Raw genomic sequence first — 15,449 nt, forward strand, 5'->3', positions numbered from 1 at the left:
ACCTTTACTTTTACTCTATGACAATTGGGTACTTTTTCTACCACTGAAGAGTGGCTTTGGGACAAGTCTCTGAATGTCCTTGAGTGGGCCAGCCAGAGCTTGGACTTGAACCTGGTCGAACATCTCTGGAGAGACCTGAAAATAGTGCAGTGACGCTCCCCATCCAACCTGACAGATCTTGAGAGGCTCTGCAGAGAAGAATGGGAGAAACTCCCCAAATACAGGTGTTCCAAGCTTGTAGTGTCATAGGTGCTTCAACAAAGTAATGAGTAAAGGGTCTGAATACTGATGTAAATGTTTTTCTGTTTTGAATTTTGTATAAATTTGCTGAAATGTATAACCTTTTTTTGCTTTGCCATTATGGGGTATTGTGTGTTGACTGAGGAAAAACAACAATTTAATCCATTTTAGAGTAAGGCTGTAACGTAACAAAATGTGGAGAAAGTCAAGGGGACTGAAATACTGGGAACCATACAGTAATCTTAACACACACACACACACACACACAGAGGTTGAGATGGAGGTTATATAAAAGTTAGGTGTGCTCTAGCAGGACAGGCTGTTCAGATTAAAGCCAGTCAGTCGGGGGAGGGTGTTTATGTGTCTGATCCAGTGCTGTTGGCAGCTTGGTCTTGCATTTTTATCAGTATTTTCTTGATGGGGAGGGGGGATGGAGGTGCATCAAACCTTATTATGCTGATCATACTGCCTAATAAACCGTTGCATGTCATCATGTAGGGAGTGCGTTTGTGTAGGGTTAACCCTGACTGAGGTAACAGGGCTGAATCAGCTCAAGAGACTCGAGTCATCTCGAAGTGAGACAGCTGTAGTCAGTGAGAGGAAATCTAACCCCTTTCATTCAATATAGGTCTAGCTCTCCCGCTGAAGGGTCACAAGTTGGAACGTGGCACGTTTGTGTTCACGTGATTGTGTGTCTAGGCTACTGCGGGTGTGGTAGTGTGTGATGGCGCCTTGGTCGTGTGTGTGATAGCGCCTTGGTTGTGTGTGTGTGTGTGTGTGTGTGTGTGTGTGTGTGTGTGTGTGTGTGTGTGTGTGTGTGTGTGTGTGTGTGTGTGTGTGTGTGTGTGTGTGTGTGTGTGTGTGTGTGTGTGTGTGTGTGTGTGTGTGTGTGTGTGTGTGGTGTGTCGCTCCGGCCACGGTAGCTGTTCTTTCTCGAAACCCACCATTAATTCTCTTGACTTGAGAGTGCACGTCTGGACACACGCACACAACACACATACTCAAACACTACATACACAAACCAGTGGAGGCTTCTCAGAGGAGGAAGGGGAAGACAATCCTCAGTGAATTTCAGAAAAATGTAAATTAAAAAAAACATTTCAAACATGATCCTTTTACATAAAACTGTACTAAATATACTCACGTCACCAAATAATTGATTAAAACACACTGTTTTGCAATGAAGGTCTACAGTAGCCTCAACAGCACTCAGTAGCACCATGGTGTAGCCGGAGGACAGCTAGCTTCCGTCCTCTGGGTACATTTGATTTCAATACAAAACCTAGGAGACACATGGTTCTCACCCCTTTCCATAGACGTACTCAGTAATTATGACAACTTTTGGAAGACATCCTACAACCTATCAGAGCTCTTGCATCATGAACTGACATTTTTTCCACCCAGTCAAAGGATCAGATAATGAATCTAGTACTGAAAACAAGAGCTACAGCTAGCTAGCACTGCAGTACATAAAATGTTGTGAGTAGTTGTCTCAAAGAGAGAGAGAGGCAATAGTTGAACAGTTTAGAACAAATTAATTTCTTCAAAAGTTAAGGAGAAGCAAAAGATTTCTCAACAAAACAAGTTTCACATACTAAGTTAGCAGATGCAGCTAGCTAGTTTAGCCTACTCAGAGGGATGCTATGACTATCCAACACAACACTGGAACTCTTCCAAGTCAAAGTAATCTACCAGAAGATAGTTAGGCCTATCATTAGCATCAATATTTTTTTTCCTATTCCTTAATTGTTTGAAACCTGGACTTCATACTGTGAGGCATGTCTGAGGCCTTACTTGAAAGTAGCATAAAGCCAAAATCCCACCATAGAAACGTGGAGGCAATTATTTGTATAAAGACTTACTCATATGCTTTCTCCTGTTCTAATGATTTCCTTTCAATCTTCTTTCATTGTCTAGCAGCCAAAGGCATTATTGTAGTCATAATAGCAACCCATGATAGTTGTTGCATATTTAAATCCTCCCCTATTTCTAACGGATATTTCCATCCAGTGTTGCCAACTAATTTTAAAGGGAAGTTGCTAGAGGCAGGTCGATTTGTTGATAAATGACGTGATGTCATTACGTAATAATGTAAAACTGCGTCATTACGTAGAATACGCAATAACGTTACTTAAATTGACTGGCCATCTCGATGAAAAATATGATTTGACATTTGTTAGTTTAGATTTGTTTGTTTATTATCACATTTTTATTTGTAAAAGTAATTTAAACACAACACATTTTATATGATCAGATATTTTTAAAAACAACACATTGAATTATTGAACAATTACACATTATTGAACAATTACATTTGATTTATTTTCTTTAACTAGTAAACCTGCACATTCTGAACAATTATAGTTTTAAGCAGTGTATTGGTAGTTAACATGCTACCTAACTGATCAACAATTATAAGTACAAGCTAATAACATGGTATATATGCTATCTTATTGAACAAGCAACTTAACTCAAATAATGTGTGCGCTAGGCAGCTCTCTCCAGGTTGTTGTGCTGCTTGGCTGGCTAGCTGATCAATGGTTTCCTCCAGATATTGCGACTGTTCTCGCTCACACTGCAGTGCACACTGCCACCATCAGCTGTGTCTCCACCAGTTTCAGAATGTCCGCTCCTTGCATATGTACTGTAAATATGATGAAGTATAGATTGGCAAGGAATTCCTCTTCATCTTCACTGTCCAACTGCATTGTCACGGAGCTGGAACCAGCAGAAGAGGATGGAGTGGCATTAAAGCTGTATGCTGCTGTGGTGCCAAACTGCTGCCGAACTTCACTTAGTAGTTTATGCTGGTAACAGGTATCACCAGCCAGCTTTAGTCCATACCGCACCAGGAGTATGGAGTTGAGAGTGTGCAGTGACATTCTATTTTTTAACTTTGACTTGACCACACTTATTTGGCTGAACAGCAGTTCAACCTCTGCATTTGAGTGTGGCAAGGGTGCAATCTGGTTTCAGAGCTGGTCATGGGTGCACCTCAGCCACGCTCAAGGTCCTAAACGATATCGTAACCTCCATCGATAAGAAACAATACTGTGCTTCCGTATTCATTGACCTGGCCAAGGCTTTCGACTCTGTCAATCACCACATCCTCATCGGCAGACTCAACAGCCTTGGTTTCTCAAATGATTGCCTCGCCTGGTTCACCAACTACTTCTCTGATAGAGTTCAATGTGTCAAATCGGATGGCCTGTTGTCCGGGCCTCTGGCAGTCTCTATGGGGGTGCCACAGGGTTCAATTCTTGGGCCAAGTCTTTTCTCTGTATACATCAATGATGTCGCTCTTGCTGCTGGTGAGTCTCTGATCCACCTCTACACAGACGATGCCATTCTGTATACTTCTGGCCCTTCTTTGGACTGTGTTAACAACCCTACAGATGAGCTTCAATGCCATACAACTCTCCTTCCGTGGCCTCCAACTGCTCTTAATTACAAGTAAAACTAAATGCATGCTCTTCAACCGATCGCTGCCCGCACCTGCCCGTTCTGACTTAGAATATGTGGACAACTACAAATACCTAGGTGTCTGGTTAGACTGTAAACTCTCCTTCCAGACTCACATCAAACATCTCCAATCCAAAGTTAAATCTAGAATTGGCTTCCTATTTCGCAACAAAGCATCCTTCACTCATGCTGCCAAACATACCCTCCTAAAACGGACCATCCTACCGATCCTCGACTTCGGCGATGTCATTTACAAAATAGCCTCCAATACCCTACTCAATAAACTGGATGCAGTCTATCACAGTGCCATCCGTTTTGTCACCAAAGCCCCATATACTACCCACCACTGCGACCTGTACGCTCTCATTGGATGGCCCTCGCTTCATAATCGTCGCCAAACCCACTGGCTCCAGGTCATCTACAAGACCCTGCTAGGTAAAGTCCCCCCTTATCTCAGCTCACTGGTCACCATAGCAGCACGCGCTCCAGCAGGTATATCTCTCTGGTCACCCCCAAAGCCAATTCCTCCTTTGGCCGCCTCTCCTTCCAGTTCTCTGCTGCCAATGACTGGAACGAACTACAAAAATCTCTGAAACTGGAAACACTTATCTCCCTCACTAGCTTTAAGCACCAGCTGTCAGAGCAGCTCACAGATCACTGCACCTGTACATAGCCCATCTATAATTTAGCCTAAACAACTACCTCTTCCCCTACTGTATTTATTTATTTTTGCTCCTTTGCACCCCATTATTTCTATTTCTACTTTGCACTTTCTTCCACTACAAATCTACCATTCCAGTGTTTTACTTGCTATATTGTATTTTCTTCGCCACCGTGGCCTTTTTTTGCCTTTACTTCCCTTATCTCACCTCATTTGCTCACATTGTATATAGACTTATTTTTCTACTGTATGTTTGTTTTACTCCATGTGTAACTTTGTGTTGTTGTATGTGTCGAACTGCTTTGCTTTATCTTGGCCAGGTCGCAATTGTAAATGAGAACTTGTTCTCAACTTGCGTACCTGTTTAAATAAAGGTGAAATAAAAAGGGGAGGGCAGCGAGTGCAGCTTTGCACAGTTCTTCAAGTGGATTTGACCCGGAACAGTCTGTGTAGTTAGTCAATTCACTCCAAAACTCGACTTTTTTCAGTTGAGTCCCACCTAAGCAGATAGATGGATGTTTCTCTATTGGGAAACAATTTGATCAATTGTTTGGGGCTGGTACCCCAGTAGCTTAGCTACTTTAATCATTTCAGTGGTGCCTTTATTGTGCTTTAGTGTTCCCTTAACACTGAACAAGACCATGTTTCGCAAGGCTTCTAGGATGTCTGGGAGCCTTGCTTGCAGCTCCTTGCTTAAAGCAACAATGTAGTTGATGATGCACTGTCTCCGAATGACCTTTTTGTCCTCTGGCGCAAGACTGAGTTGGTACACCGTGCTCTCGAAAAGGTACTCAAGGTAAGGTGATGGACTGAGATCTCCATCAATGGCATCCTTCAGGACATCCATTTTTGCCATAGGCATGACTACTCTGCTGCAAATTGATGTTAAGAGGTGTAACAGATTGTCCAAAAGCTTGACAGGATCTGTTTGTTCTCCCTCAAATGACTTCACTGCAACTTGTATGTCGGACAGGATTGATTTCCAGAATGTCAGGCAGACATAGTTGGTCTTGTACATGGCGTGGAGCACATCCGCCATGTAGCAATGCTCACTGGTCTTGGTCAACTCAAAGTGGAGTTTCAGTTCTTCCCACTGGCTCAATTTACGAGTTACCGCGGGCTCATCGATAGCCAACGTGTGGCACACGCTTTGGTGATCTGCAGGGGTTTCTGGCCACAATTAATGATGGCATAAACTGCTTTGTATGCCTTGTGCCGTTTTGGGGAAATTGAAAACCAGTTGTAGGTTTCTCTGATTAAGTACTCAACACTCCTAGGGATGGTTTCTTTGGCTGCTGCACTGACAGCCAATTGTAAACACTGGCACACACAGCGGATGAGTACCAAATTGGGCAATGCATATTCTTCCTTTAAAATCCTGTGCACCCCAGTCATCATGGACACATTATCAGTGCCAATACCCTGAAGATTATATTTTTTAAGGTTACACTTATCAAGAAACTCAACTACCGTCTTTGCTATTGATCTGGCATTGCCCCCCTCCAATTCAACCAGCCTGAGAAATGTGGACACTGCTTCTTCTTTTTTTTAGCACTGAAATACCGAATCACCACACCCAGGTATTTTGAGACACTGACATCAGTGAACTCATCCAAACGGAGACTGAACTTAACATCCCCCACATCTGATGTTACCCTTTTGAGAAAATAAGGAGCCAGTACTCTCCTAATCATTCCTGTGCACTTGGTGTGGTGCATTTGGAAGTTTGTTGCTGCCACAGAATCTGAAAAGGCAGCTTTGCAAGCCATACCTAAATGGTCGCATGCTAGCAATGAACAATGCTCCACAATGGCCATTGCCATAGTAGCTTTTGCAGTTATCCACTTTCTTAACCAACTGTGATAATGTGGACTGCGTTGTGATGTTGTACGGTTTTGATTTATTTGTATGCTTTGCTGTAGCACAATGTTTTTTGATGTCATACATTTTTGCAAGCATATCTCATTTGCAGTATGCACAGTATGCCTGACAATCATCCCCAATTACTGGCTTCAGCCACCCTTTAAATTCAGCTACAGACTCCCACTCTTTTCTGTACTTCTGGCTGTACAATTTTGATTGAGACATGTTGATTGATGTAAGTTCTGTTCAAGATCAAACATTCGTGACCAACTATATTAATTGGGTTTGTCTCGTCGAACTCATACTACTGCTGCTGCAGTCAGCCAACAATGATTTGCAATTTGCTGAAATTGTTGCTGGCCTGTTGCTGTCTGTGCACGAGCTGAGCGCGTGCTACTGACGTCACTCACAATGCACTTTTGCATTGTACGGTATATACCACCCTCTACACCACGATGCACATCAGTCATCGAACGTTGGCGTTTGAGTTTGTACACTGTCATGGGACACAACGCAACGCGAGCAGTATTGCAGCTTTCATTTATTTCAAAGAAAGCATCCCATCAATGGCTGATGTCAATGCCGGATGGCTGTAGTGTAGTAAATAAAATGGTAATAGAACATTCATGATTTCTTTGACAAAGCCTCTGAGTATGTTCATATTTAGTCCGTTTTGTCTTTAAAAGGAAACTCTCAGACAGGTTTTGGGAATAGTATCAGAGTTCTCCTCATCCCAGATCCAACAGGCTCATTTTTGTTGGCTCGGCCAAGCAACAGATATTTTCAGCAGCTTTAGTCCTGAAAGGAATGCAGCCAGCTGCCTGGACACCCAGCCCATGGTTGTCTTTTTGGCTACCTTGCTGAGCCTGTAGTTGTCTAAATATGGCATCTTATTTTACCTGTCTAAACACACACAAACATAGACATACAGTATCTTCTGAGGGGAGGTTCATTGTTATTTCGAGGAGACAAATTGAAAGCAGTACTCTTTTGATTTCTGACTTGCTCGTGTTGTTACTTAGCACAATGCTATCTATGTACACTGAACAAAAATATAAACCCATCATGTAAAGTGTTGGTCCAATGTTTCATGACCTGAAATAAAAAATCCCTGAAATGTTCCATATGCACAAAAAGCTTATTTCTCTCTAATGTTGTGCAATAATTGATTTACATCCCTGCTAGTGAGCATTTCTCCTTTGCCAAGATAATCCATCCACCTGACAGGTGTGGCATAGCTGATTAAACATCATGGTCATTACACAGCTGCACCTTGTGCTGGGGACAATAAAAGGCCACTTTAAAATGTGCAGATTTATCCCACAACACAATGCCACAGATGTCTCAAGTTTTGAGGGAGCATTCAATTGTCATGCTGCCTGCCGGATTGTCTACCAGAGTTGTTGCCTGAGAATGGAATGTTAATTTCTCTACCATAAGCTGCATCCAATGTCGTTTTAGAGAATTTGGCAGTACGTCCAACCGGCCTCAAAACCGCAGACAACGTGTAATCAGCCAGCCCAGGACCACCACATCCGGCTTCTTCACATGTGGGATCATCTGGGAAGGGGGGGGGGGGGGGGAATCATCTGGGGAGTGGGGGCCATTGATTAGGGCCTAATGAATTTATTTCAATTGACTGATTTCCTTATATGAACTTCTATGAACTGTAACTCAATTGTTGCATGTTGCGTTTATATTTTTGTTCAGTATGTTTTATTTACAGAGAGAAAGAGAGAGCAGAAGAAATATTCTGACCAAACTTGATTAATATAATTATCAATATACCATCATAACAATGTTTATGATGAATGAAACAAGGCCTTTTAAGTTGCATTTGAAACACCCATCCAACAGCCAGAGACATGCTCCGTCTAAAAATATGAAAGCACACTTAACTTAATTGTGCCTATTACAGTTAACAAGGGCCATTCTCTGGGTGTAGACTAGAGGTCCCAAGGAAAGGAAGGTAAGGGAAGGGAAGGGAGGAGCATCGGAGAGGCGAGGACCCTGTCTGACTGGCAGACTGAGAGCTGAAAGAGGCCCCTGGTTTAATCTCCACCCTGCCTGCCTGCCTGCCTGCCTGCCTGCCTGCCTGCCTGCCTGCCTGCCTGCCTGCCTGCCTGCCTGCCTGCCTGCCTGCCTGCTCCGGCAACAATTACAGCTCTAGATTAAGGGGGCTTTGGACTACTGAAAGCTGTTCATTTTTCTCTTCCTTCTTATGGGTCATCTCTATACTGGGATTCCTTCCTCCCCCCCAGCTTAATGGCACTAGCAGAACATACAGTACATCTACGTTTTGTGGATAGCTTGAGTAGACATCCTGCATGTTTGTGTTATGTATTTGATATCTGTGTATGGAACACAGCTTACAGGTGTATTTATTGGCTTGTCAACATAGTAAGAACATGGTTCAACCTGAGTGACTGGGAACTTGTGGGAAAACACTTGTGCTGTTTTTCTTGTGTGTACTGTATTTGTGCCTGCTTACTTGCAGCCCCCCCCCCAAACACACACACACACACACGCACGCGCGCGCGCGCACACCTCCAGTCCCAAGCAGAGCACACGGAGACAATGACAGGAAATACATTAGCAGGACTTCCATTGTATCTCCCCATACGTCCTCATTTCCTGTATAGGAGTCATAGCGGGTAGTGGTGGTGCTGGAGAGGGGAAACTCCTGCGGCTCTCCTCTTCTCCCGGGCCAGGGAAGCCACCCCTTGTAGGTGCTAGAGGAGGGGGAGATCTGTCTATGTCTGGCCCCAGGCAGAGGGGGCCTAATCCAGCTCATTTCTGGTGCATGTCTGGCTGCTTGTATGGTTGACTGCCTGGTTGACTGGCTGGCTTACTGACTGGCTGTCTCTCAAGCTCTAGTCACAAGACCTCTGTGTACTTTGACATGGAACTTTGTCTGCTGCTTCTATCCCCTGTAATGGTGTAAACAATGGCTTGGGGACTACGTGGCTGTCTGTCCTGCCATCAGGTAGATGTGTGTAGCGTTATGCTGTGACCTACTGTGACCTGTCTCTTATCTCAGCCAGACCACTGCCCTGGCTGTGTTAATGGATGTGTGGAGCTTTATACTATGACCTTTCTCTCTGTAGGCCTACCTAACCTCCCCAGAGCTCCAGGCTAACCCTTACCCTACCTAACCTCTTCCCCATTTCAGATTGTCAATGATGTGTCTCCTAATGTTCACAATCAGCTCCTTTGTTTTGTTGACACGGCAGAGGTTGTTTTCCTGGCACAACTCCGCCAGGGCCCTTACCTGCTCTCTGTAGTCTCGTCATTGTTGGTAATCAGGCTTACCACTGTTGTTGTCTGCAAACTTGATTATTGAGTTGGAGGCGTGCGTGGCTATGCAGTCATGGGTGAACAGGGAGTACAGGAGAGGGCTGAGCACATACCCTTGTGGGGCCCCTGTGTTGAGGATCAGCGTAGTGGAGGTGTTGCCTACCTTCACCACCTGGGGTCGACATGTCAGGAAGTGTAGGACCCAATTTCACAGGGCGGTGTTCAGACCCAGGGCCCGAGCTTAATGATGAGCTTAGAGGGAACTATGGTGTTGAAGGCTAGGCTGTAGTCAATGAACAGCATTCTTACATAGGGATTCCTCTTGTCCAGATGGGACAGGGCAGTGTGATGGCGATTGCGTCATCTGTGGATCTGTTGGGACGGATTGCAAGTTGCAGTGGGTTGTGTCTGGTTTGTGAGACTACTCTGTTCCTGAGCCCGACTACTGACCAGGTAGATTGGTACATCCGCTGTACTGACCCTCACACCCATCTCTCCCCAGGTGTGCCACCACTCGAACTGCCAGGACCTGAACAACAAGAGCCCACTTCATCTGTGTGAGTCATGTGACTCCCGCTGCCACCTGGAAGACACAGAAAACATGCACTTTGACCGACACCCCCGCTTTGACCTGCAACCCCAAGGTACACAACACTACCCAGTACCAACCACAACAACAGCTTCACACTCAGACTTCCTCCCCACTAGTTAGTATACATTTAGTGCCCAATCCTACACTCAGGTCAGGTCATATGACAGGTCAGGTTTTAACTCCCAGAGCAACGCTTGCGTCAAATCTTTTGAGTCAAAGAAATGGATTCCCTTCAACCATACGGGCGGCATATAGCCTATCGAGCTTTGGGCCAGTAACAGAAAGGTTTCTTGTTTGAATCTCCGTGCCGACAAGGTGAAAGATCTGTCTATGCCCTTGAGCAAGCCACTTCACCCTAATTGCTCCATTGTCACTGTTGATAATAGCAGGGTGTCTCGGTGAGTTGAGATATGCAAAAAACACATTTCCAATTCGCACATGCGTATTAATACACACTTGTACATGTGTGAAATGAAACAAATAATGTATAAGCACCAGCCAAATGATTATTATATGCATGAAAATTAACACTAGCACATCTTCCTGTTCCACCACCGACTTCCCTCCACCCGTGATTTCTATCTTAAACTGGGGTTCATAACCTTATGAGACTGTCTGTCATGCAATTACGGCTTCTAGGCTCATTGAACTGTTGTTAGCTAGACTGACTCATTCTTTCTGCGTCATCCATCGTGACTGTCTTCCAAATTTAGAAGAGTTGATAAACTTTTAGAATTTCCTGTTAACATTTTGCATTGCTTAAACTGGAAGTACCTGTGTTATTAAGGAAAGTGTTATTAAAGAATATTATTAATGATCTAATATTCTGTGTAACCCCCGTGTAAGGTTCCATCCTGGCCCGGAACGTGTCAACGCGCTCCTGTCCCCCCCCCACCAGCCCCCCCTCTGACCTGGAGGAGGAGGACGAAGGGGCCAACAACCAAGGGTATGTCAATCCTCGTTATGCGAAAATGTATTACATCTGTCTGTCTGCATGGCGCTTGTCACTTCGGTTTAAAATACAAAATGTAAACTAGATCAGCGAGGAGTGTACTCTTTGACTGCACTGCTCTATTTATATACAATAGTTGTAGTTATGCTTCAGTTAGTGTTGACCTGTTGTTCCATAGATCAGGGATCATCAACTATATTCAGCCACGGGATGATATTTTCTTGAGCGGATGGTCAGGGGGCCGGAACATATTTACAAAAAATTTGTAGACTAGAATTTACTTCAGGAAGCCCAAACAGATATGTTGGACTGAAGCATATTCATTTCAAACCTTGCTTACATTTGTATACGTTCACATATATCTATATTTTATACCTGGGAATACTTTAGAACTTGATTTCCAAAGTTAAAATCCCTTGGAGCTGATTTGCTGAGAGAACTAGTGGGACAAATTTGGCCCACGGGCCACCAGTTGGTGAGCCCTGCCATAGATGTTCAATTACACTATGTGCATAGGATATTATTTTTCTTTCAGGGAGTGTAAAACTGGGGGTCTGAAGTTGGTGAAGAAGAAACCACGGCGACGGCACACAGATGTGAGTATTGATACAGTCAGGTAGGGGTGTGACACACACGCCCCTTAAGAAACCACATCTCTCCACCTTAGACTTGACCCAATACTATTAGGAACTATGTTGGTTAGAACATACAATAAGACAGGTATGTGGTGGAAAGTTAGACTGTATGATGATCACAGTGCCAACATGACTACAGGCTTCAAGCTGTTAAGTTATACCACTGAAAATGGCTGCCATTATCAGCAGAGGCCAGGGACCCAGGTAGGGAGACATATATAATGGTCTCCAATGGTCCGTCCCTGAGTGTTCCTGGCCAGTCAGCCTGCCTGGTAAAGGGCCTCCCTGTGCATCTAATGAGAGGGAAATGACTACAGGAGCTCTGGCCTTCTCAGTTTTACAGCCATTATCTTCTATTGTCTGTCGCCCCCTGCAGGACCCCAGCAAGGAGTGCTTCAGCCTCAAGTTTGATCTGAACATGGACATTGACACAGAGATTGTCCCCGCTGTGAAAAAGAAGACCCTGAGGTGAGTTAGGAGAATTGGTAGTGGGCTGAATAAATAGGGATGATTGTGAGCGATTTGTGTCTTTTCTATTTAAGGTCTGGTCTGAGTTTGTCCAAGGCATGGGACAAAGTCATAGTATATAATAATGTTCCATTTGATTATTTGGATAGGACCCACTGCATTAGTGTTTCATAAACATCTGGTGTGAATGGTCTCTGTTGACTCTCAGTCCTGTGCTTACATAACTGTATTGGGTGAATGGTCTGTGTGTTCCTCTATTCCAGGGAGGTGCTGGGCCCCGTGTTTGAGCGTAAAGGTATTGAGTTATCCCGGGTAGATCTGTTCCTAGACCAGTCCAACACTCCGCTGTCCCTCAACTTTGAGGCCTACCGCTTCGGGGGCCACTATCTCAAGGTCAAAGGTAAGAGTCAACTGCATCAGAGGACCAGTCAGCATCCACCAGAACATCACATCTTATTTTGTTTTCCTCAAGCGTCACAATTAATAGAATAAAATAACTCTGTGGAAGTATGGGTGTTTTGATTCTAAGCAAACCAAGGTACAATGTGTTTCAACTTTTGATTACTACGCTGCACTGAAAACTACATTTTAAGGGTTGACAAAATATGAAACAAACACCAATCTAATGAATTTGCCTTTAGAGAGTATTTGGCTTCTCTTTGTACCCCCTAGCATAAACAATGCCTGGGTGAGACAGATGGCAGAGCCTCAGTTTCCTGTCTCTCCCTTGATTCAGAGGAAACTGGACAGAGTCCTCCATCCCGGATCCCTGCAGGAGACTATGGCCTTTTCTCATTTAGGAAAACGTCTGACCTCCAGCTTTTCTCCTCTGTCCTCTCTCCTCCCTGACCCTCAAACTCATAAGGGGTTTAGTGGTCGAGGAGAAGTCAATTCGTTAACAGACGAACGGAAGAGTGTTCTCCCCTTCTCGACAGCCTACTTTCATTGAGGATAGTCATGTGTATCTTATCTGAGTTCCTCTCGGAAGAGTGTTGAAATCTGCCACACCCCCTTTGAATCAGCATTTGCTTTGTCAGTGGAGAAAAGCATGCACACGTTTAAAAACAATATACTACTCATCGTTTCGAATATAAAATGTCTTGCACAGCTAACATCATTTGTTTTTATCACTTTACACATTTGTTTTGGGATCTACCCCTGTAAACGTGCTTGTAAGGCACGAGTAGAGTCTGATTTCATACAATCGCCTTTTCGTTCACTTTCCCTCTCCACGACGCCTCTCCTTGATTTACCTTTGCCCTTTTTCAAAAGGAGGTGAGAGAGGACACAGGAGTTGAGCAAATCCAATTGAGAAAAGGCCTATATCTGTAGCAGGAGCGTTTGGATCAAAGACCCGTACACGGGTTAGCTGAGAACGTCGTGAAAAACAACATGCACGCTTCAATGGGCCAGATGGCCGTGTGTTGTGATTCTGGATGGCCAGATAGCTAGCAACAATGACATGAAGCTGCTATGTGGAGAATTGTAAGTGGCTTGTTTCAGTTTTATCTTGTTCTTAATGTCTTGTTTTGGTGTGTTTTAACTGATGTCACATCTATGCTAAATTCGTTAGCTAGCTAACCAACTGTTACAATGTATTTGAAAGACAAGTGCTCATTGTGCAACTTTATTTATGTTTTCAATAAACTTTGGAGACAAAATATATTTTACATGTTAACAATCTAAGCCACCGAGTCTGTTCGCCCCATAGTTGCTCACGCATCGGTTATGTTGCTAAACAACCAACCCTTCCTATAGATGGCAGCCCATTCATTTAGATGTCCTGTGCTAGGATAAATAAGCTTTGCATCATAACGTTAGGTGTTCTGCTATTCTTTCAAATCTCCACCCTCGTCACCTCACCGGTCTCCCTGATAGTCTAGAAGGTCTAGTCAGTTGTTCAACTGAAATGTGTCTTCCGCATTTAACCCAACCCCTCTGAATCAGAGAGGTGCGGGGGGGCTGTCTTAATCGACATCCACGTCATTGGCACCTTGGGAACAGTGGGTTAACTGCCTTGCTCGGGCAGAACAACAGATGTATACCTTGTCAGCTCGGGGATTCTATCCAGCAACCTTTCGGTTACTGGCCCAATGTTCCTACCTGCCAGGCTAGCAACTTATCCAATGCAATCTGCAGCTATTAAGCAAATCTTAAAAGCTAGCCTTGGAGTATAATATTTTCACAATCTAATGTTTAAAAGGGATTGAAGACTGTTCACTAGAGATCCTGTTTTGGTGCCTGAGGAGAGAGAACTTAAACAGGAAGCTAGTCCTGAAATAAATGAGTGTTGATGCACTTCTCTATTACACCTACCTATCTTCAATAAGAGAATTATAACACACTAAGCTAACCCTCCATGTTGGTTCCTCCTCAGCGCGGCCAGGTGATGAGCTGAAGGTGGAGCAGGGAGTGAAGGACCTGCGCTCGCTCAGTCTGCCCAACATGAAACCCTCTGGGGGTCAGAGCCCCTACATCCTCACTGCAGGCAGCGAGAGGGTGGAGCACGGATCTCTGGGACGCAAGGAGAGCAACGTTGACCTACTGGTCAGTGCAGCCTCTACTACAGTATGTATTCACTCACATACTGCAACCAATGTACATCAAATCTCTCTCTCTCGCGCACACCATGTGTCCATATACAGTATCACACATACAGTATACACAGAGTTCAGGTGGGCCTTCACAGGTGGGCCTTGAACAAATGAAGGAAAGGAGGGGTGCTCAACAACAACAATGACAAAAATCATGAGAAGGGCTTACCAAGAAAATCTTCCAAAATGACTAATTCAAGGAGTTGGAGCACTCAACAAAAAGAGCAGAGTGATTTATTTTAGGTCACTTTAGTTCGTTGTCCAGGATGTGAACAGGTGACAGATGTTACCACTACAGGAGCTCAGTATAAGCACACTTAAACTATACATCCTATCTGACTTATACACACCTACTACTGGTTGTGACTAGATGGAGTACAGCTACTACTGGTTGTGACTAGATGGAGTACCGCTACTACTGGTTGTGACTAGATGGAGTACCGCTACTACTGGTTGTGACTAGATGGAGTACAGCTACTACTGGTTGTGACTAGATGGAGTACAGCTACTACTGGTTGTGACTAGATGGAGTACAGCTACTACTGGTTGTGACTAGATGGAGTACAGCTACTACTGGTTGTGACTAGATGGAGTACAGCTACTACTGGTTGTGACTTTTCATAGCAGGTTAGGAGAGCATTTTTGCTAACCCTTTTCAGAACTTTAACCTAATTATCCTAACCTG

The 15,449-nt window shown here is 44.2% G+C and overlaps 1 protein-coding gene across 4 annotated transcripts in view; it reads left to right on the forward strand.

Moving 5' to 3' along the window:
* The window catches only part of LOC106572641 (pleckstrin homology domain-containing family G member 5), a 124,610-nt gene that overhangs the window by 86,423 nt on the left and 22,738 nt on the right, over nt 1–15,449 (forward strand). For 3 of the 4 annotated variants that reach the window (XM_082962178.1, XM_082962180.1, XM_082962181.1), the window contains 6 exons: nt 10,026–10,167; nt 10,962–11,061; nt 11,603–11,663; nt 12,079–12,170; nt 12,434–12,570; nt 14,548–14,738. In XM_082962178.1, the coding sequence (XP_082818304.1) occupies nt 10,026–10,167; nt 10,962–11,061; nt 11,603–11,663; nt 12,079–12,170; nt 12,434–12,570; nt 14,548–14,738 (723 nt within the window). The remainder of the gene's footprint in view (nt 1–10,025; nt 10,168–10,961; nt 11,062–11,602; nt 11,664–12,078; nt 12,171–12,433; nt 12,571–14,547; nt 14,739–15,449) is intronic. The other variant, XM_082962179.1, reaches the window with a different exon arrangement.

This window comes from Salmo salar, chromosome 15 (assembly GCF_965601325.2).
Source record: "Salmo salar chromosome 15, fSalSal1, whole genome shotgun sequence".
Taxonomy (NCBI): domain Eukaryota; kingdom Metazoa; phylum Chordata; class Actinopteri; order Salmoniformes; family Salmonidae; genus Salmo; species Salmo salar.